Source organism: Anopheles ziemanni, chromosome 2 (genome assembly GCF_943734765.1).
Source record: "Anopheles ziemanni chromosome 2, idAnoZiCoDA_A2_x.2, whole genome shotgun sequence".
Lineage (NCBI taxonomy): Eukaryota > Metazoa > Arthropoda > Insecta > Diptera > Culicidae > Anopheles > Anopheles ziemanni.
In genome coordinates, this window is record NC_080705.1 from 29,110,038 (window position 1) to 29,133,957 (window position 23,920).

General features: G+C 47.0%; 2 protein-coding genes across 2 annotated transcripts in view; both read right to left on the reverse strand.

The window, feature by feature from the left end:
• Positions 1-426: 426 nt before the first annotated feature.
• Positions 427-2,202, reverse strand: LOC131293334 (AT-rich interactive domain-containing protein 1B-like). The gene is made up of 3 exons (XM_058321414.1): positions 1,651-2,202; positions 1,533-1,554; positions 427-1,454 (listed from the first exon to the last, which is right to left on the reverse strand). Exons 1-3 carry the CDS (start codon positions 2,200-2,202, stop codon positions 427-429), a joined length of 1,602 nt encoding a protein of 533 aa, XP_058177397.1.
• A 30-nt stretch (positions 2,203-2,232) lies between these two features.
• Positions 2,233-23,920, reverse strand: part of LOC131294940 (LIM domain transcription factor LMO4) — a 29,498-nt gene continuing 7,810 nt past the window's right edge. Inside the window, exon 3 of the mRNA XM_058322994.1 lies at positions 2,233-2,629. Coding sequence (XP_058178977.1) covers positions 2,233-2,629 — 397 coding nt within the window. The remainder of the gene's footprint in view (positions 2,630-23,920) is intronic.

The following is a 23,920-nucleotide window of genomic DNA, read 5'->3' on the forward strand; positions in this document are numbered from 1 at the left end:
GAGCTCCTTCATCGATTATCGCTGTTTCTTAGTTTTTAAGAATAAATTTCCTTCTTGTCTGCCACCCTGACTCTTTAATTACAGTTTCATCTGTCCATCATCACCATCATCATCATCATCATCGGCCTTGTTATTACAGCTAGTACTACTTAACATCACATGACGGTTCGTCAGCCAAATGGAGATGAAGAACCTTTTAATGATAAATTCTTACGTGCGTCGTATTCACATGAAACTGGGAATTTGATCCTCGACAGCAACACTCGAGGTGCCACCACCGAAGGTAAAGCCAGAGGAAATATCGTCGTCTGTGTCGCATCGAAGGGACAACAAATGGCACCGTATTGTGGAGATTGCTAGTGGAGGGATGTGGGGGTAGGGGGGGACATCTAATTCTGGCCAGTTTACCTACGGCAACGGGCCCGCTTAGAGGATGGTGTAGCCGTCCTCGTTGCTATCGTTGTCGGGATCGTGCAGATCGGAGGCGGTGAGCGCGGACGTGCCGGTCAGTGGGGAGGACAGTTTGTCGTTGTCCTCTTCCGCGTTGCCGTTCAGGGTTGGCGTCGGTGTGGAGTTGTTTCCGTTGCCCGCCGACCCGTTGCCGTTGCTCCCGGTCGAGCCATTCGCGGGAGGCCCCCCGAGGTGATGATGTGGATGCAGGCCGACCATCGGGTGGAGCTGCATTGGGTGTTGCTGCTGGTGCATCGGGTGCTGCTGCTGATGGCCACCGAGCGAATGAAGGTGTTGATGGTGTGCGTGATGCAGCTGCTCGTTCGTGGCGTTCCCGTCGTTGGTCGCGTTCGGTTCCAGTTTGCTACCGCCATTCGCTAGGCTGTTCATAATTGAGCCGGCACCTCGACTGACGGCCATCATTCCGGTTGGGTCCGATTTCGATCCACGCATACAACTGGTCGCACCACCGCCGGGTGTTCCGGAGCCTCCAAACGAATCGCCATGATCGCCGTACAGCCCTCCCGTTCCATTTCCACCCGGTTGAAGGTTGTTCATGAAGGAAAGCGCGGTTGTTGTGCCGGAAACGGCGCAGCTCGAGGTTGCAGGTGGTCCCGAACCACCACCACCGCTGGAGCCACCGCTACCGATCGAGGAAGGCGTCAGGGGTGGTGTGTAGAGATCGGTCGCTCCCGGATAGCTAAGCTCCTTTTTGATCTGTGGCGCACCGTTCGCGTTGCCTCCGTTTCCGTTGGCTGACGGGTTGGGCTGCGACGGCGGCTGCATCTGGTGGTGTTGCGCGGCTATGGCAGCGGCGGCCGCTGCTGCGGCGGCTGCCACGGCCTGCTGTTGGTGTGTCTGGGGCGATCCGTAATCGTAGCACGGTTTAAGCAAACCTCCCGCGGCCGCCGACGCGTTCGGGTAGTTAAACTGTCCACCCGTTGGACCGGCACCGTTAAATTTGGCCGCATGGGGATGCGATTGTTGCTGCTGCTGCTGTTGTTGTTGCGCCGGATTGAGATAGTTTGAGCCGCCCACCGGGGGATGATGGTGATGGTGGTGTTGCGAGAGGTTATGATGATGATGTTGTTGCTGCTGCTGCTGTTGTTGGTGATGATGTTGCTGCTGTTGATGGTGGTGTTGCTGCATCGACGACAGGATACCCTCGGACTGAAGGAGCTGCTGGTAGTTACGCATGGCGGCTGAGGAGGACGCATTGCCACCACCGGGTGGAACGGCCGCCGAGGCTCCCGACGATTGGTAGTCGTCCATGGAGGACAGCTTGCGCATCAGACCCATCTCCTTGCCGTAGAGATGGCCGTACAGGGACTGACCGTCGGGTCCGTTGGCAGCCGCCGCCGCCGCCGCAGCCGCAGCGGCAGCCGCCACGGCAACTGCGGCCGCCGAACCTCCACCTCCGTTGGCGGACGAAGCGGACCCGGCCGCCGAGGTCAGCGGGGAAGCGTTGAGTCGGGCTAGGGCTAGCTGGCGCTGGGTGGCCAGGTCGAGATCTTCCAGCATGACGCCGGCGGCGGCGGCTGCTGCTGCTGCGGCCGCCGCAGCCGCCGCAGCCGCACTCCCTGGCGTCGTGGCCGTCGATGATGTGCCGCCCGTCGGAGGCCGTCCGGCCATGAGGGCCGACACCAGCGAGTCGTCGAGCGCGCCCGGCGGCAGACCGGCGGCCGCCGACGGAAGTGGCTGGGGCGGGGCCGCCGGCTGCTGCGGCTGGACGGGCACGGGCGGGCGTTTCATCTTCGGCGGGCGACCCAGCCGGGGACCATCTCAGTCGCGGGAGCGCCGCGGTCGGCCGACCTTGCCCTTGCGCAGCGGCGGGTTCGTCTGGTTGGTGGTCGTCTTCACCAGCTTGTGCCAGTCCGGCTCGCAGACCAGGCTGCCGCCCAGCATGTAGTACCGGTCGCCCTGCACCAGGTGGCTCCCGCACTTCGAGCACTGGAAGCACTTCAGGTGGAACACGTGGTGCTGCGGCACGGACTGGCCGTTGTTGTTGTTGTTGTTGGTGTTGCTGGTGTTGTTGTTGTTCGCCGTGCCGTTCTGGTTGTTGTTGTTGGCGGCGGCGTTCAGATTGTTGTTTATCGTCGTGTGGGACGTCGTTCGCATCACAAACTCGTTGGCGGGTATCGTTTGATGGCAGGCAGAGCAAGCGCCGGTACCGAATAACCTAAGAGAGGAGCAGATAAAAAGAAAATTATGGTTAAAAACATAATGTATAAACGGATACGATAGTGTTGACAATTTCAATAACATATCTCATGTTTCGAAAAGTAGTGAAATTCAGATAATACAATAGACAGTTTTTAATGATTATTTTTACAATACATTATATTCGAATATTTCATTCTTGTTTCCAATATTCTGCAGACATTTTCCGATGAGTTATTAGAAATCTCTTTCAAATCAGGATGATTGATTATACCGGGGATCAAAAGTTAGGTTATACAACATTGTCCCGTTGCTTTTGGCCCAAATTTTGTTAAAATTTAATGTTTGAATTATTTTTTTTATATTGCAACAACGATGCTGGTTTTACCAAATACATGATGAGTTTTTGAATTTACTTTTGAATGAAAGAAAATGAAGAATATGAAAATGCGAGAACAACCAAACTTATCTAAATTGTGCTCTGATGCAGAAAAGGTGCCGTTTTTTTTGGGTAAACCCAAAAATATGAGATTATTGCACTAACGTAAATTAAAGAGATCAGTGTAAAGATTTCAATTCAGAAGAGAAACATTCTCATCATAGTTTGAGAATAATGGAATTGGAGTACCAAAGGAACGCTCTGCACATTTCCAAATATAGTAATTTTGCTAAACCGAAAAATTATTCTCCTGGAAGGTTATTGATGGTTTAGCAGCTCTGAAAATCAGGTTTTTGGCAAGGACAAATTTTCAAAGGAATTAAAAATATGCTGTTGAAATTGAATTAATTGAAATATTCAAAATTTCGAAACAAGACATTGATTCAACGAGCTGAATGAATGCTTCATTCGCCGCTGAGTTTAATAAGGATAAGTTTCATGTAAATTAGTCGTTCATTAGAAACTCAAATCTAACATGTACATACAATAATCGACATGGAATATAAATTTCTCCATCTTACTGGCGTGAAAATAAAGCGAAATTAAGTCACCGCAACACCAACCGTTATCGGTTAAATAAGGTTTGGTGAGGAGCCATCGGATCCACCAATCACGACCACCATCTCGAAAGGAGCAACGCGTGGAGGACGTCAAAAGTGAAGAAACAACAATCTCCAACACTTACGGCGAGTGGCGCGAAACCGTGAATGAAAACCGGCCGGAAGTGGCCCGCCTGTCGTCGGGTGACGAAGCAAAGGTAGAAAGCAACGAGCTGCAAACATTCGCGCGTTCAACGATGGGGAAGGGACGCGTTCGTTCGTAGTGAGTGGGGGAAAGAATGAAAAAAAAGTATTCATAAAAAATGGAACCTCGAAGTAAGCCATGATCTTTGAACGAAGTTTACGCCGCGTTCGTGCGGCCCTTGAGAAGTGTTTCCTTCTTGTCTTCCTTGTTTTTCCACGGAAACGATCCAAGGCAGCTGCGCGGCCCGCGATTGCTGTGTTTGAGCTGGCGACATCGGATTTTCGTTCCGTGTTGTTTTTTCTCTCTTTCGCTCGTCTCACACCTTTTCTCCTACAACTGAGACGTGTAAGCGGGAAAGCAGCGGCAGTCAATGGTCGTCCTTGTGAATGTTTGCCTATTTTTTTTTGTCCGAACCCAACGGGCGGGTGGGTGGTGGAAAACTCTCGAGCGGGCGCGTTTGTAACGACTCGTGTAATCTGTGCTGCTTAACATGGGGCTTCTTCGACAGATTTCCGATTTCGCTTCCCCTTCACCCACTCGTTTCTCGAGGCGGTGGAAGACGGCGCAAGGGAACATCTTTTCCAATCAAACAGGACATAATTGATGGTGTTGGAATGTGTTTGAGGGGTTTTTCTTCCGTGCTCTTGTTTGCTACTCACACACACTCATACAAACAACGCAGGAGTGTGGTGGTGTGAAAAGTGCAATGATGCAAAATGTGCAGTGCCATCTGCGCGAATCAACAAATCGGGCTCCATCGTCGTGGTCGTCGTAACAACCATCGAAAAGGGCTACTGAAAGGACACCGAAGAGGCGAACAAAAAAACATTTATGCAAATCTAGTCAACATTTTCCGGACTTTTCATCGTTCGTCTTGCAACATCTACGAGGCGGGGTGGGAAGGACACGGGCGCGTGCGGCTGCCGCCCGGCTCTCGTCAAGGAAATTACGGGAAATTTGTTTGATCAACCTTGTAAACAAACAAACAACCGAATAACCTCACAGTACGCACTGCGAGGGAAATCCCGTACATGTGGGGCGGTGAGAGAGTGCGGGAAAAGCATTTCCCTACAAGCAACTGCACCCGGTGTGGAAGATGCTTGAACGAAAAAGGGAGAAAAACCGAAAACATCCTCCCGTTTGATGTTGTGGGTGGAAATTGCGTCGGCAAAATGCTTCGGAATCATGTGCAGGAGTTTTTCCTTATCGCCTCCCACCGTTTGCTTTCGCTCAATTGACGCCGAACAGGTGGTGATGGTGGCACTCTAAACGATGGATCAAGCTTGGAGAAACCGAAGCAACTTCAACATGAGTGCACTTGCAGCGAAAAACGCACCCGGGCGTACCGTGGTGACGGTACCTGCTTTCTATGATTGATGAACGGATCGATCGGAACACGGGTGGCAATTAATGACGAGCGCTTATGTCGAGCGAGGGTGTATGTGTTAGTGAGGAATAAGAAAAGATAAACCCCTTATCGAAGGACTCCAGCTTTCAAACGGAACCAAGTAGAAAGATGCGAACGGTTGAAGTGAAAAAGGAAAGTACTTTTTAACAAGTGGTAACGGCACAACTTTTGCGTATTATAAACTTTCTGGAAGGTTTTCATGACAAACGTATTATGTATTTTTATCTTAAGACTGTTTAAATATTGCAGATCCGAAAAATGATCTTACGATTTCTTTCCTACCCAAGCTCCGTAAAAAGATACGATATTTTTTCCCCCTATTCACACATTATTATTTAATTCAATTATACCTCAAAATTGTTTTCTAACAACATATACAAAGTTGGATTTCAAAAAGGCACTAGCCAATGCAATCTCGACGTCTGGTATCCTCTTCAACAAGTGAAGGAAATTAGATATACAAGGTTTTATTCATTTTATTTTTAACATAAACCAACATAGACAAATATCTTATTTAAACTCCAAAATGCTTAGCATAGCTAAGAATCACGATAAAACGAGATTAGTTGTCAAAAATTCACTTTAACAAATTCGGTAAAACTTTAAATAAATGTACACTTCTCTATCCATCTTCGGGTGCAAAACAATCCGTGGATAAATAATGAAAGAAAATAATTCCGCTATCTGTAATTAGAGAGGGTGCCTCTTGTTCAATGTCAAGAATCAGTATCAGAAAGTAGACAGTGAATTCGCTTTACCAGGAAGACATCTCTAGTCCGATATCGGAAGCATTTGGGCGCCGGCTCTGGGCCCCCTCGCCCATCTTGCCTACTTCCGGACGCCTCAAAGCGATCGGGTGGGGTGGGGTGGAGGGGGGGGGGGGGATAATTGAGTCATTGTTTGGTCTCTAATTATGCATGGCCCTATGCAAACATCCCATCGACCACCGCCACTTCGTCTCATTAGGGAGAAACTTTTCCCTTCGCTTCCTTCACTTTCTCTCGCACGGATTATCATTCCGTCACGTTCCCGCTCGAGCGCGTTAGCGGTATGAAAGGTGTGAAAGTTAAATTTAATTCCACCCTGGCCGTCATCATCATCATCATCATCAGCGTCGTCGTCGTGGTGATCGTCGTTAACAAACGTCCGCCGGCGATGGTTGTGCAGCGGGACAAAAGAAGGACACTCGGGCGGGCCTGCCCGCTCGCTAAGCCGCACACACACACACACACACACACACACACACACACACACACACACTCAGTCATGAGTGAACGCCAGGGTGGTGAGGGCACGTTCCAAGCCCTCATTAGCAATATTCCGTCCGTTCGGTAGTTTCAAGTTTAAATTAACAACAACCAACGCCTCATTTGAAGCCATCGGAGAAGTCAAAGGAACAGGAGGAGGTGCAATGAAGGCAATGGAATTCAGTTTCGGGCACGTAGCATACAATAGCCATCCTTTCGGGAGGGCAAGAAGCAACGAGTGGGTGTGTCTCAAGCAGCATGAGTCACGTGTGGAAAGCTTGCGTTCACACACATACACTGAACCCAATGGTCCGGCGTGGGTCACGTCAAATCCTTTAATCCTTCCAGGCAGCTCCTTCCCAGGGAGGGAGAGGGCCTCCGTTCGCTCCCTGGAGCGTTAATTATGCGCTTTCCCATGCCATCGGTGGAGCTCCACTGCTCGGATAATAACGATCGAACGCTTTTCCTCCTTTGTCGGAGCGTTTACTTCTTTTCCACCCCCTCCCAAAGGAGGGAAGGAAAATCTGACGGCTTCCGCGAATCCTTCCTATTAGATTCCTCGCAATTAGTGTAAGTTTTAGTTTTAATGCCCCTTGTGGCCGTCCTGCTGCACGCACACACTCGCGCACGCCGGGAGCTGTTAATATTAATTACGCCAATGAGGCTTTCAGAGGCACGTGTGTGGTAAGGATGGCGTACACCTGGTGTCGTCAAGGAGTAAGCAAAACTCGCACATATACACACACACATACACACACGGGGGGGTTGAGCAAATAATCAATTAGTTCGGGGGAAAGGGTTTCAGGCTGCCAGGCTGTGAGACGTTATTGAAGCTCAATTAGAAGATTATTATACTTACTTCCCACACTTGGTTTACAGCTTATTTGTTGATTTTAATTGTACTCATTTTCTGTTACCAAACACATTGCAATCAATAATCACAAACAAAAAAATGGAAGAAAAGAGAAAAAACTATAAGAAAGGTCACATTTCCCGCCATTGTGGGTTTCTTCCTCCCGGAACGATCACGGAACCCACGCAACCATTATTGCTCTAACGAGGTATAAGTGTCGCAGTCGTTGTTGTCTCCCCTCGTGTCCCCCGTGTCACCGTGGTGTTGGTTGCGCACTGCAAAACTCAAACTCGTCAACGTCGATTACGGCCAGCAAAGCGAACCGACCAAAAGCCCAACCCCAACTCAATGATGATGACGGAGAAGGGCTTTGGCTCTGTGCCGTGCGGGGTGGTTAATGGAGGACGGGTAAGCTCCATGGCACGGATGAGTAAGAACCGAATGGGATGGAAGTGACTGTTGTTGAGGAGGTTGTCGCTTTTTTCTCCCTCCTCCAAGTTCGGATGAATGAAGCACTCGATGCCTTGGCGTGGATGTCGTTGCGACGCGCGTACCGTGTGCTGGAAGCCGTCCCGACGAGTTTACCTTTGTGTGTGTGTGTGTCTGCTTCAATGTAGTCAAGCAGCAAAGGAGATGCTGACGTCGCTCGTGCTTACGTCGCCTTTCTCTGGCACCTGCTGCGCCGCTGGGGCGCTATCAAATATCAACCCTCGGGGCAGAAGTGTCCGTAGCTGGGTGGCCTACCGATACCTACTACCGGGCTGCGTGTGGGGCTGCTCGAGGGAGGCTTTGATACCGTCGATGGCGTACGCAGAGTTTGATGAACAGACAAACACAACTCGTCGCCCCGAGGACCGGCGAGAAGAGGAGAAGCGCTCGCCACACCGAGAGCACCTGTTTGCGGAGAGGTTATGACGGTTTGTGCGACGAGTGGGAGCTTCTTATTACTCCGATGGCGGTACTCCACTCCAACCCGGGCTGGTAATTAATTTGTTAATTAATTAATTAATAAGATAAGTTAATTAAAGAACATGATAGTCCCCGGAGATACACCGGCCGAGCGCGCCCCGACTCTCACGGCGCACGTTCGCTTATCGCTTGTCGAAGCGAGCTTAAAGCAGCGCGCCACGATGAACGTCACAGCGAGGGACTCGTTCGAGTGGCTTTTCATGGGTCCTTTTGCTGCTGCTGCTGCTGCTGCTTCACTCAGGCGAGGTCTCTGGTCCTTTGGAAGACCTCCAAAAAGGCCCCGCGGGTGGAAGTGAAAGCATTTTTGTTTTGCCTTTGACTTCGTTTTCCTGCTTAATTAGTGTGTAAGCATTTACAAGCTCGCACACAGAACAAAACCACTTGTAGCAACGCTGTGGTAGTTATTATGTGCCATCCTGTTATTGTTGACAACATTTTCCCTCACAATTTCAGCAAAGTACGCAGCCAGTTGCATGAAGTGAAACACCAGGCGCCTCCATTAGGGCGTCTCCATTTTCGACAAAAATTGCTTCAATCATAAAATGCTTTATTTTACTTACCAGTAAAATGGGTAGGTTCTATGCAAAAGAGAGCTTTACGTTTAGTAATTATTTTAGAAAAGATCATTTCACCAAAACATTCAAGCTTGGCCTAGCCCGTTGTATCATTTTCCTTCCCATTATGTGACAACATCACTTGTGACACTGGCAGCTTCGTTTAAGGAGCACAAATAATCAAAACGGATGTAAAGAGCGCTCTTCAACGCATCGAGATGCTCTGCTTTTGTTTATTTCCTTGACTCTCCCCCTTCAACCCGTTGCGAGCTCGCAATGATGAAGAGAAAATGTGGCGTTCAAATGAAATACTTTTGAACGCCGCAAAAACGTTTGGACGTTCTCATTACACCGGCACGCGCATGGTACGGGTTCCCGCCACGCCGGAAAAGGTTAAAAACAATCTCGTTAACGTTTAGCAAAATCACCGGCATGTGTGATGCCGTTTGTGAGGCGCGTTGCCAACCCCGTGCCTCGGAGGACAACACTCCACGCAGTCGTTAAACGCTTTCTATTTGAACGGGCAAATTCGAGGCAAACAAAAACACATCAGACGAAGTTGGGGACGCAAGATTTTCCTATGTGTGTGTGTGTGTGTGTGGGTGCCTCTTTTTTTGAATGTGCCGTGCAGTTCCGTTTCTTTTTCCTCCCCTTCGTTTCGCTACTGAGGTCTTTCCAAATGCCGATTTAATGCGCTGCTGCCAAGCGAGGGGGGGCGGGATTTGGAACGGCTGTAGCTCGGTAAACAACCAGTAAAGGACGTGCCGGTTGTGAACGTGAATGAAAGGAAAATTTCGCACGCGGAAGGAAGGTGTGCCGGTGCCGGTGCTTTTATTTACCAGCATAAATCAAAAAGGTGGCGTTTTGCTGATTTATGTTCAATGTTGTTTACCTTTTGACAAGTTTTTTTTTCTTGTCTCCTTCTTTTTAATGTTATTTCGTTGGCTTTTTGTGTGAACGTTTAACGAACGAATGGTTCCGATTTCGAGGGGTGGTGGGAAAGGCGGACGCCGGTGGTATGCCTTCGGAATAATCACGCAACGTCACCCAAAAGAATCCATCCGGATGACAATGTTTGGGGCACTTTTGGGCGCTCTCTCTTGGGCGTCCTAAACGATGATTCGTTACCGCGTTTCCCAAATTGCACCGGTACGCCGCCTAACGATGTTCGGGCGAAGGAGACAGGCCTTTGGCTGGTGGGGCTGGCTAGTGCTAGTGGCCGCAAGAAAATGGTTTTCACTGATTGCATACTCCGAATGCATTTCAGGACAAGCGCAAAACCGATGAACAAACAACAGCAAAAAAAGGAACGGAACATCACTGGCAGTGAGAGAGTGAGTGAGTGATGTCTCAACAGATTCGGCGGAAGGAAAAATCTACCTACAAGTAAGCGGGAAATTGTAATCGTTCAGGACGACGACAACCGACGCCAGCGGCGTTGTGGCGACATGCCCATGTTAGGATGCCTCGTTCCGTCGAACCTTGACGGAAGGACCAGACGGAATGATTCGAATGGAAAACAAACGAAAACGAGGTGCGATAAACATCGTTCAGTTTTTGTTCTTTCTCACCTCCTTTCCACCGAAACTTGCGCTTTGATGTTTGACTTTTGCTCAAGTGAACGACGGGATGCTTTTGATTGACGTGAGCCCCGTTGGCAGGAGATTAAACAAACAATTCTGATAAAAATTGCGTAAAGCTAAAAAATAAGAAATATTCTTACAGATAATTTTGATTAATTCATTAATTCATATTGAAATGTCCGTGAAACCAAAGTTCCAACAGACTTTTTTTTAGGCAAGAACAATTTTTTTTTTTAGTTTTTAAACTTTCTTTAACTCTCGTAACGTGAAAGGGTTTCAGCAAAAAGGAGGAAAAAGTATACACCACAGTCGCAACGCGCGTGATCGTTAGCAATAATCATCGAAGGATAGGAAACACAAGAATAATAAAACTAACGAAGGAAACCCGGGGTTTTCCAGTCCCACTTCCGCCACTGCGACAAATCTTAAAACTCGACAAGATCGCTTCCAGCCCCGGCCATATCGCACGCCGTCCTCTTGGCAACAGTTCTTGGTGTGGTGGTGAACATCGAACGCCCTCCCGCGCCATGATATCAAATCACGACGACTCGCTGCCGGCGACCCAGCAGCGGCTAACGATGCCGATTATTATTATTTTCATTATCACCGCCATTATCATCATCGTCGTCATCGTTGATGGCGGTGGAATAGGGAGTATAATCTTCATCATTATGGCAACCGTGAATGGGGGAGTATGGGTGAATGTAGTTTTTTATGCTTATGCTTTTAAAATTCAATATAAAGCAGCTAAAAGTATAGTTAATCTAGTGCAGGGTTAAAAGTTTTGAAAAAATTGTTTCACCGTTGGTTGTAAAAATGGATTCATAAAATATAAAAAACTTTTCTTTTTTTAAAATAAGAAAAATGTGTGCCCAGGATAAACCATATGTACAATAATTGACTATCCATGAATTTTATAAACCAGAAATAAATAGCCAAACATGCATTATCAATGTTCAGACACAAGAAGAACCCAACACAGAGCCGATAATTCTTGATATCATGAAAGAGAAATGCGAATGAGTTTTGGATAGGGAAACATCATATTTCGTTTTGTTTGTTCTATGAGTAACGAACTGCTTCGACACAAGTGAATAAGAAACTTGAAGAAAGGATGTCAACAGCAGAAAACCAATGAATCAATCAAATACGAGCCCAGTAACCTCGCAGATTGTTGAAGAAATTGTCAGAAAAGGCTAGTCTAGACGACGTAGTTCTGTTCGAGTATGGGGGGAAACAAGTGTGTGTGTGGTTTTGAGGCTATACAATCCGAATACAAGTTCGAGCATGTTGAATGCAACAGCAAGTGCGAAACAATATTTAAGTAAAGTAAGTTAAGGAAAGCGAAAGGGAAACATATGAAAACGGTGGGTACGAGTGAGAACATATTTCACCCATGCAACGACCCACACACCGCAAACGTCGTCCCTCCTCTCCCATTTTCGTTTCGCATCGTCACACAAATTAATGTGCCATAGAAAAGTTCAGGGAATAGAAAATCAAATACAATTGTGATTGAAAATCATGACATACACGACACGGGCGAGATGAATAGGGCAAAATTTTCGTCGCCCAGCTCGTCGGGAGGGGCCGGCCTGGTTGGAAGGAAGCTGGAAAAGGATGCTGGGAAAGAAACAGACGACGATTGAAGGAGAGTTGGAGCAGCAATCAGGACGAATTGGAACTAGCACTGCGTGTGCTGGGATCATGACCGAGCTATTGGAGTTGGAGCTAGAAGAAGAAGCTATATGAATCTTGAAACAGACGACGTGCAGACTGCGGGACTACGACAACGATGGGAGGCGTGGAGTTGACGGTAGGAAGTGAGTGCGCATAATCAAGAGAAAGCGAATTTCCTGTTGGTGAACAGTGGGCAATTTATGTCGTTTCGTTAAAATCACTGCTCAATAAAAATTGAATGGTTTCGTAGCAGTTGCTTATGCTCAACAAGAGCCATGCAAGAACGTTAAATTCAGTCGAGTTAATTTAAAATCATTAAAACAAGATCAAACAACAGGAAGTAGTTTTTTGAGTGATATTTTAAAACGAACTTTAACAAAACTAAACACATTCGTTAAAAGCAAAATCAGCTCAAGCAAACGGGAGAAAACAGCATCGAAAGACAGAAGAGCAACCGAAGTTCGAAGCACGACAACGTGTACCCCTACCCAACATCATGCTTTATGTGGAGCGGAAGTAAACATTTAAAGCCAAAGCTAGACGCGTACGAAGCGACAGGTGGCTCGTAGGGCGGAGAGGACGAACGAGACACGACGGCAAGCTGGGTTGATTGGCACACCATTGAAACCATCCATTCACAACATCGGGGAGCAGGAATCGGCCCGAACCACGCCAGCTCGAGTTGCTGAAAAATGGCGCGTATTATCGACCATAATTTGCTGCAATTGTTGAGGGAGTTTAATGTTGATTACGGTGCTTTGTTCCGGGAGGGGGCCTCAATCTGCATTCCTGTTGTCGTCGTTGTTGCCGTGGAAGGATTGGGTCCCCTTGCTTAGTCAGTGTGATCATGAGAGAGTTAAGGATCTAGAAGATTTTCCAGCGAGCCTGTGATGATTGATAATATCGGATGCTTTATACACACTTATGAGCTGCTCAAACTCAGTATATTCTTTTTGTTGCAAGGAAAACACTTTTCCATCCATTTTGATTACAATGAAATTATTTTGGTTTGCAGTTTCGCTTTTAATATGCTATTATTTTTCTTCATAAATTTATCTAATTGTATCATAAACTTGTATGTAATTTGCGAGTCAAATAAACAGCATCCAACCTTTGTCTTTCACTCACAATAGTATATCGATGGAGGCGCATGGCGCTTTGAAAAACAAAACAGCAGATTCAACGATTCTGAATGAAATTGGACGGAAAAAAGGTTGATAATGTGACGTCAACTACGGAAAATATAAACTCAGTTCAAAAGCGAAGAATATGACAATCTTTTCCACCTCTAATACGTCCACCCTGCTCACATCGCGTTCAAAGAATGCCTTTCCGGAGGGAAATGTGCACGACCCGAACTATCCACATTCACCGGAATTGATATTTTTCACTCCAACATTATCCGTACATCCGTTTATCATCGTTTAAATTAATTCTATCGGTTGTTACGTACCACCGATGGATAACTGGACGAAGGCTCTTCGGTCGCCAGGATGCAATTCAAAGTTTTACCCGGCCCACTTTCCTAGCGAAGAGCAACAAAACCTTCGACGCTTCCGAACCGGGTGGATTAGTGGGACATTCGAAACCGAACGGTTCCTTTGGTTTCTCGGTACTTCCCGTCCCGGTTGCCTGGGAAATCCACCGGCCATACCCCGGAATCCCCATACGGTTGCTCTGCTTTACATAAGTTATACGCTCGAGCCATAGGGAAAAGCGAGCGCTCGGACGATATGAATTGGGATGATCGAAGGGAAATTGGTGTGGCCAGGGCGGATCGCCATAGTAACTGCTACTTTGTGTGTGTTTATGTGTGAGCGTGGGCAACTAGGACGAGTGTGGATGCCGGCCAGCCTGGAGGGAGGGCGGTGAAAATTCATTAGAGATTATAGAAATGGAAAATGATTGCAGCCAGGAGGATGCAAGCAACAGATTCCCGGGCCACCGAGCGGAAACGAGGCGGAACACGAAGTGGACGGTCCAAAGTGAGATTGCAAACGTGGCTATGTGTGTCCGTGACAGCCACCAACCAACCGCCTCTCTTTGTTTCCATTCCAAAACGATGAAGCTCTCGCTCTCTCTCTCTCTTTGTCTCTCCACACTGAAGGTCCTCGGAACCAATTTTCTTCAAATCGTAGCTTTACCATCAGCTCTTGCATATCGTACCGCGTTCAAACCGAACCGACAAACGACTCCCAGGCAACAGGACGAACCGGCAGAACAAAAACCGAAACCGAACGATGCGGCAATGACTAACTGTAATGATGATCAGCTACTGCGCTTATGCGCCGTTCTGCTGCCTCCGCTCACGAGAGCGATGATGATTCCATGTTGAGCTAATTTTGCTGATTGAATTTAGGTTCATTTGCTGAAGGGATTTTGCGGGATTGAATTGATGATGGCGCCTTCGGCCGCAACATCCCCGCATCGGGCCCTTCCCCAACCCGCTGCCGGAGCGTCTTCGACTTTGATCGAATTATCGCCCATAAGAGAGGCACAGAGGCAACCGATCCAGGGAAGTGGTTAGAGAGCGGGGTCGGGTAAGTGCAAACCGTACGGTTTCAAACGGAACCGGGAACAAAAGACAGAGACAGAGAGACACCAACGGGGGTGGGCGAAGGGGTGGGATGAGGTAGCGAATACAAAGTGTCTTTCAGGAAGATTCACCTGTTGGGCTCTTTTGATTGGATTGCGATGAGGGCAATAACCATGCCATTGCGAGCGCCATGTGTTGTGGCACTAGTTTACAGACAGAAAGAGGGAGAAAGCGCCCATCGATCTTCCATCGGAAGGAGTCCGCATCCACTTTCAGAGTCGAGGGGAAATATGGAACATTAATTTAGCACAATAAATGATCAGCTGGAACCGTATGGTTCAAACCTCGAAAGCCGTAATTTTCTTTTAAAATTATTTGGAAAACCTTTGTTTTGTTCAAGCATTGTTTTTTTTCCCCTGTTTGTAATAAATTTATATTTTGTTTGACATGAATCATGTTGTAATGATTTCCAAAGAATAAACTCTAGAGTTGTGTAATTCAGTTTCAGATTCACGAATATGAATGGTTCTTCACGTTTAAGAGATTCATGAATCCCAAAAATTCATCAGCTGATGTAAACTTATGAGCAAAAACTGGGTAGATTCAAAAGATTCATTAGGCACAACACTAATAAACTCCTTTTTTTATGGTCACTAGAAGAGACGCAGTGGAGTTTCCATATTTTGATCCCGTAAGGAGCAAACTGGTCCAAAAATATTCTTGCATATGTATAACTGCACTCATAACACTAAACAGATCGTTCATAAAAAAAAAGTTCATAGTTCATTCCCCCTGTCTCCCCCTTTCTCTCTCTTTCTCTAATCTTTTATCGCTGACTATTCGAAAAAACGAAGAATCCCTCATCCCTTCCTCATTAGTCACTAACGAACCAATCATTCGAGCACACAATTTGCGTGCGCCGGAAGAAGAAATCGTCCTTCGAAACCGGGGAAAAAAATCGGCAGGAAGGCACAACACCAACGCACCACCATCATACCCGATGCCATTAGCCGTGTACTTGTTGTTTGAGTGCATAAGAGGGTCGACTTTTGTGGAGTTCCCTCACACACGAACTGTTCCTTTGCGGCGTTTGCCTTCGCCCTTGTCAATCAATGTAATCCTACCGGTTTTGGCACTAGTTTTTCTTCTTCCCTACAGTAATGAACTAAATGAAAACAAATCCCACCGATTGCAGCGTTACCGTTTCCCTCTTTCCTTTGCGCCCATTCCTTGCAATCCTTTAATGATGCTCTTGATTGCCAAAAAATACGGTACTCCCTTTCTGCATCCCAGGCTATACTTAGGGAGCGAGTGTGTGGCTGCAAATGACCACGCAATCGCTCCACCAACACGTTTTTGCAACAATGTGTCCGTTTGCTTGCGCTGGTACCTTTCTGCCCACCACCCCATCCCTCGCCGGTATCGGTAATTTATGATTTCTTGTGCCCGCGCGCGAGAAAAGGATGGATGGTAATAACGGTGTCGAAGGGTGCATTCTCGTTCGCGGCCTGCGAGAGAGTTCCACCTCGAGGACAAATGAAGCGAAATCGAAACAACATCTCGGATGAGATCGGCAATACTGCGAAAGCAATGATTAGCCGCCGATAATGAGGGCTCTTTATTGGAGGAGCCACCTCGTGTAAGCCACCAGCCTCCTCCTTACCAAGTGGAATCAATTGTCGGTTTCGGGTTGGAATTCGATCCTCCTACCCTCCCACCCTCCCTCCTCTAACGAGTCGACGGTTTTTGACAGCTTCGCCAATCCGAGATTTCGAACGTCGGTTTGGGTGAAACAAGAAACAGGCGTCCGGGAAAAACGGAAGAAATAAACACGTAGTTAGACGGCGTAAAGGCACGTAAGGGGATCCCGAAAAGAGAAATGTACATGTGCACCGAAACCAGCCCAACTTCGCTCCTTCCAATTGCAATGTGCAGCAGCGTGCAATTAGAGCGGATCATTCTGCCCACGGTCCACCTCGTCGTCCGTTGTCGTCGCCATCGTCGGCGTCTCGGGCAGCCCAAATGCTGCCCAAGTTGGAAGAAAACGAAGCAGAAAAAAAAAGAACCGTAAACGAACCCACGAACAGGCGAATCGATAAAGCGGGTGGTGGTTGGGAAAAGAAGAAGAAGAAGAAAAGATGAATTGTAGCTTAATTTTCCGCTCATTTCCTTTTGCGGCACCTTTCGCGCCAACGCGGCTCAATCGAAGACCGCTTCTTCGCTCGGCGCAAGGACACACAGTCGCGGGGAAAGCTGGGGCGAGACTTTCGGGAAGTTTTTTTTCGTTCTCGGGAGCGGAGGAAACGAGAAACGCTGTGACTGTGGCGGAGAAGCGAGCCAAACTTGTGGCAATGTAGCATTTAATTGGGTCGGGAGATTACGAGGGTAAGACGTGTGGTGTGATTTGGATTCGAGTCTTCTTAATTAATTTTCTCGTAAGAATTGCTTTTCATGTTGTGCTGTGAACTTTTCACTCGGGACTTCTAGTAAGATTTATCGGAAATTAAAACGACATATTGTTCGAAACAGAACTTAATAAAAATATCATATATTTCTAACAACACGTTGAGATGCTCTCGAAAAACAAACCCAAACGCGAAAGGAAAAACAAAAATTGAACAAAGTCGTGCAGACAAAAGGTTCACCGATACGTGTTTTGTTTTGGAGACATTCTACTGGGAATCGTAACAAATTCATGCCTACCGAACCGGTGTTTGGGGAACCCGTTTTCGGTCTTTACTTTTCCCGTCGATTTCGGTTCGGTCCATGGTCCAGCGATCGCCCATGATCGATATACGCGACGGAGGAAAGAGTTTCAAACCCGTTTCACCGACGCGTTTCCAGGGGAAAATTAAAGCCTTCAAGAACAACATTTTTAATTTCCACTCGAAGCGCTCGGATACAAGGGTGCTTCGTTGGTGGTAGAGTAGCGTTGGCCACCAGTCGAAACAAAATAGAACGCTTCTAGTTCGGGATTGCGGCACACACGCACGTCACGTCCCGGCATTTCGTTTGGACAACCCTCTCCGGTTACACCGAGCTGAAGCTGAAGGGGCGAACGGAACATGCGGATGGGAAAAACCAATTACATTTTACCCACCACATTCGTCCAAACCGACACACACACACACACATGAGCGGCGGAAAACGATTCCGATGCTGCAACGGAACCGATCGACCATAAGCGAGATGAAAAGTGGATTGCAAGCGAGGAGCGATGGGCAGGGGAAGAGAATGGATAGAAATTAAGGAATTATCCCTCGTCTAGGAATTAGGGCGACACCAATATATGGGAATGAAAGTGACGAGAGAGGGAAAGAGAGAAAAAGAAAGAGAGCCACAAGCGAGTGACAGCTTCGATAGGACCTCCGTCAACCCTCGTCAATTAGAACCCGGACTCGCCAAGGAAGGAGGAAAACGTCAAAATTCACCACGCCATCCGAAAATTTTCCAGCGAGCTGTTTCGCCTCCCTTCCCGCCCCTGTGTTCGCTGGCAAGATGACGCCGCCCCGCCTCTTATCCTTTGGCGGGCAGTTCTCAATTTTTAGTCCGCCGTTACTTCCTGGCGGGCAAGAAATTGACTCTGTGTCAGTATATAAAAAATAAAAGGGAGGAAAAAATCGCACGCGAAAAGCATGGAGAAAGGAAAACCGTTTCAAAATAGAACCACACACTATTCCTTAGCCGTGCCAGGAACACACACACATACACACAGACACACCCGGCACCTAACCGCAACCGTACCCCCGAGGGAGCAGGGATAAAAGGAATTAAATTTTAACCAACTTTTATATTATTTCTTTTTTCTCCACCTTCGTCGTATCGTTTCGTTTTCCCCTGGCAAATCGGTTGGCCGATCGGGGTGGGGGCCCTGAAGTGAATAATTAAATTTGTTCGATCTCGCGTATCTCAAATTGTGGTGCCGTCGGGGGAGGGGGAAACCTCTCACCCCAACGCCACCGTGAGGGTAAAATATCCTGTCGTTTGGGTTGGCAGAAACTTGTAACATTTTTTTGTTGTTGGTACTCTTACTGCGGCAGGAGATGAGGCTAATTGAAATGCAATGCCCGAAGATGTCAATTAACTGATGGGATGCCAGGGGGTAGGGTCATTTTACTGATCGATTGATTGATCATACTTAAGGAAGGGTGGGGCACGTTTTGCTGGACAAGCGAACGTGTGCGTGAGGGTAATGTTTAATTTCATCCCCTGTTTTTGGTTCCCCGGTTTTTCTCCCGATCGTTCCATTACTGCCAATTGCATTTGAAAGGTAAAGTGGGAGTAAAAAGGAAAGCGATTAAAACAAGCAATTGATTTATAAACCCACTCAATGGTATCAATTTAAAAACAATGTTTAAAGTGAAATGACAAACTTGTTGGGGGAAAACATTCCAATGCAATTCCTACTACATTGCAGTCGTTCACCGCTGGGTTGACTTCAAAACTAATTCGCTTCTAATATTAAACTTCGTTCGCCAATGCTTCAGAGCGACAACCCACCTAGTATCATCAGCAACACCGAACCGGACCAGCAACTAACGTTAGAAGGACGACACTCGTTTTTCAATTAAAACAAAATCAAATATCTAGCGGTGCAAGGCTCGTTCATACTCTCAGATCCCATCCCGCGTGGCGTAGATTTGAAGTTGAATGTTTTGATGAACGGTTGGCTACATATTTTTTTTTGCGCTTTGCTTGAATTCGTTAGAAAGTGATGGAGAGGTTTGAAGGGGCTGGGGCTTTTTGTTACGGTCATCGGAAATTCATTTTTCTGCCGCTGGTCCGCCAGAACACGTTTCACTCTCGATCCCGAAAATGGTGTGGAGGTGGTGGAAAATTAATTTCGACCGCTTCGAAATGAACCCAAAAACTACACCACGTCGAATGTCCTGGCATGATGGATTTATCATATGAATACCACGTTACTAACATCCGGGTGACGAATTCATGCCAAATTATTGTTGCAAAAATAAGAAATCCCGGTGCAAAGGGGCATTTTTATTTCACCACTCTTGGGATGAATTTAATCAAAACCAATTTCTGCCCGGTTGCGAAGAAAACGTGCTGCAGGAAAGGTGTGTTTAAATTTATTGCTTTCCCAAACTTTTCAACACGGACGACGATGATGGAACTTCACGCGAACACGGCGCGTTCCCCGGACGATAACGAAATCCTTTAAACTAATTTTGCAGCCCAACATCGTACCGATCCGGCAATGGCACCGCAGGGACATTGCAAGTGCACCCCGAAAAGGACACTAAGTGAGCGGACACTTGGGCAGCGCGCGCTTCTAGTAGTTCGTTGCTGGAGAAAAATCAAATTAAAACATTCATAAATTGCACTCAGCTGCAATCCGTTCCGCGCCATCCAAAGGACGAACCGGGTGAGTGTTCGATGGAATAAAATCGGTTCGTTGGTAAAGTGTAAAAAATAGAAACACACACGCACCATAGGGGGAGGGTGGAGTGTCCACGTGTTTGGTTTTATATATTGTGTGCTCACATTTTGCCTTGTTCCCGCGCGCATTGATGGGGTTTTGGAAACTGAAGTGTGTCCTTAGTCCTGCGTCCGGTCAATCATTCCAATAGGACCAGGAAAGTGTGAGGGAGAGTGTAGGGGACACAAAATCGAATGTTTAGAGGATCTTTTTGTCGCACCGCCACTAATTGGAATAGCAAAACACGCGTACACGCAGCCGCGCACGCTCGCACGCGTGTAGATGATCGTATCGAAGTAAATCTATATAAAGGCACAGGGAACAAAAATGCTCCGACACGGATCCACAGCACGGTGGAGCCCTCTTCTTAGGGGGTTGAAAGGGTGCAGATTAAAACAAAAGATTGATTGAATTTCTCTGACTTCATTTCGCGCGCCGTTCGCACTAGTGTTCGCGTGTGGCCACGTTCGTCCCGTGGTCTAGATCAGGGGTCGGCAAAGTCCGGCCCGTAAGAACATTTTTGAAGCAAAATTCAAAAAGAACGTATACAACAACAATTCTTATCGGATTAATTCACGATATCAAACATTTCTTCATAAAAAGATACGTTGAAACTATTGTATACGATAAAAAGGCATTGTTCAACAACGCCAGCAACATATTTTTATAGTAAATTATGCGAGTAGATAATGAATTTCAAGTATAATAAAGGTAATTAGTTTAAAGTATAAATAATATACAAAATGTTCAAGAAGTACCAAATTCATCAAAAATAAGTCTCCAAACTAACGATTAAAGTAAATTTTTTAAGTATTTTAGCTTACTTTTTTATTATTTTAAATTACAAACATAATACTCCTCTTACTTTGGCCATCGATTTCATCATCGGGCCACTTTCAGAAATCGCGTGCCGACCCCTGGTCTAGATGCACTTATGACACGCCGGGATAACCGGGAAGCTGAGGATACCCCGAATATGAGTAGTAGCTCTGATGAACAGATTCCTGGAGGGAGCCTGGATTGACAAGCTCGACAAGGGCCACGCCGGACAAAATGCGCACCGTCCAACGGCGCCATAAAACTGGCTCAATTTGTCTAAAACAAAACAAAAAAAAAAGGACAAAACACAAAGACAAAACAAATTAAGAGCGCAGCCCGCTAGCTGCAGCCGTCAATAGAAACACTTTCTCCAACAGGGCAGGCGAGCGGCGAGGCTGGTTGGTCGCATGCCAATTTTGTGGGGCAAATTTTTGCCAATTCCACCAACGGCCCTCGAACGGGGAACATAACCCACGGCACACAAAAGAACGCCACCGGTGGTGACTGTGGGCTCCGAAAAAGCACCGTGCATCCTCGTGCAACCGTGATTGAGTGATTGATTATGACTAGATAAACAATTGCGAGAAGCCGGCAGATTGGTTCCGGGAAGGATAAAAACAGGATGTCCACGTTATTGGAGCGGAAAACGAAGCGGCAATAGAAAGACGTGCTGCAACACTTGGAACACTTGCAGGCAGATATGGTGAAGCCTATTTTTGAAGCTTGTTTCAAACAAGTGGAAAAAAGGGAGGGGGAATCTAAATAATTGAATTTTTCCACCGATGATAACGAGCGAATTTATTAAAATAGATATTTGAAGCGAGCTAGAAAAATGCTTCCCAAAAATAATGGAAAACACTCTTTTGAAGGTGGAATTTGTTCACACCGTCAGCGCTTTGGGTGTATTCCTATCCCATCCGGGTGAAGAGTGCATGTTTTATTGCAAAAGAAAACCCACATCAAATCAATAAAACAGCAAGTAATTCCATTTATTTCAGGTATAATGGCGAACCATTTCAGGTATAAACGTGATACAAGTAATCACCTAACGCATAAAATTTCTTCCTTTCGCTTTCCGTTCTGTAACCCCGCGCCTCGCAGTTTCCCGTAGCAATCAAACTGTGTCCATTAAATGGGAGAAAAACACGCACAAATGGGAAGATGCATGCATCATCGTTAACCATCGCCATCATCATCAGCAGGAGGGAAGCGGCAGAGTGCGCCTTCTTTATGATTATTCTGCAGCGAAGCAGCATGTTCACCTTCTTTCCATCGCATCATCATCATCATCACCATCATCATTATCACCTGATGCTAAGGGAGAGGGCAGAAAACAGGAACCAAGCCTAACGAATGGTTATGGCAAGTGCGTCGGCACGAAGGGAAATAAAAACGAAAAGAATCACTTCTTCCTTCCGGCTGCTCTATTATCCGAAACAGACGACATTTGATTGCTTTCATTAGTATGCGACGATCGTACAGGGCGTGGGGCGTCGCAATCGAGCAGGAAGGGTGGTTGGGTGAGTGGGTGTATACGTTTAGTTCCTCGCTGCTGCCAAAGGAGTCAAAGGAGAAGGCGTTGAAGAATGCAAAAACACAACCAAACACGGAAAGAACAAACAGAGAGAATATGGAAGAAGGTACGGAGCGAAAAGCACTCTGATATAATTTCCCGTTTCATCCTGACATACACCGGGGTGGGATGAATTTTTATTCGCGCGATATTTGTCCCCGGGGTGGCAAACCGTCGAGGGAAGAGACGTGGAGAGTTTGGAGTACATTTAACCCCCGAAGGAACTGCGGAGTTGCAGTTGACAAGACCGGCCATTATTCTTACGCCTAAGGTGTTCTCTTGGAAGTAATGCAATCAAGGCGTAGGGCTTGATGGGAGGGAAAGATTACAAGCAAGGAGACGTAAGACGACATACTTAGAGGAGGAATGTGAACACGAGTGAAAAAGAAATTATTTCTAACGACAACGATAATGAGTGACGGTGAATGGTCACATGGTGTTATAAAAGCGTTCTAGAATAATTCATCAGAAGAAGAGATTGAGAGATAAATGCTCAGTTTATAGTAGGGTTATATTCTTGATAAGTGATTAAATTTAAAAAAATATCTTTCTATGAATTAAAACTGAAAACCGGCACTGATTGATGAACATCTATTATGACATTACATTTAATTATGCAAAGCTACACTACCTCGACCATATCAATACACCCTAGGGAGTAGTATTGGATGTAGCTGTCAGGTCAGCAGCTGCATTATTGCAATTTTGTCCTTCTCCTCTTCACACCGAACCGGAGCATGGACACTTCATCATCATCAACAACACCGCAACGTCATCGCGAACCAATAGATACGATTTGTTACAACAAATTGGACGCACGGCGAGCGAAACGTCAATCTCGCTCGCTTTCACCACCCTGCGCCCTTCCTGCCCCCATCCCACACCTAACCACGACGACCGGGTTTGGGGTTGGTAATTTAATTAATGTAACCACAAACATCCGTAATTATCCCCCTCTCCAGCATGCTCAACTCATACAGCCCCTCTCCGTCCGTCCCCAATCAAGCCCCCAGATTTCATCGGCCATTTTTGAGACCTTCGACCTTCGGGGCATCACCGCTCCCCAGCCCCGTCCCCCGGCCCCGGCGAATCGATTCACGATGAAAATCGGCCGCATTCGAATCGAAGACGTGGAAACCCACAATTTGCGGCTACAATGTTTCAATTTGCAGCCACCGGGCGCGCGGGCGCCAAATTGGGGGGTATATTTGCTAATTTGAGCACGTTTCGGCCGTTGAGCCACTCGTCATCCAGCGGAGAACTGTTTCATCTGCCCTCCGAGGAGTTGATAGTTCAGCGGGGAGCTGGGGGTAAAAAACACCAAAGCTGCCCGGTAAGCAATAAAAAAAAATAAAACATGACGGATGTACGATGGAAAAGAGAACTGGACGCTCATTAAGAGTGTGTCCAGGCTGGAGGCCTCCTTGCGAACGTTGTTGCTCCTTCCTTGGGAACCCCTTTGCTCACA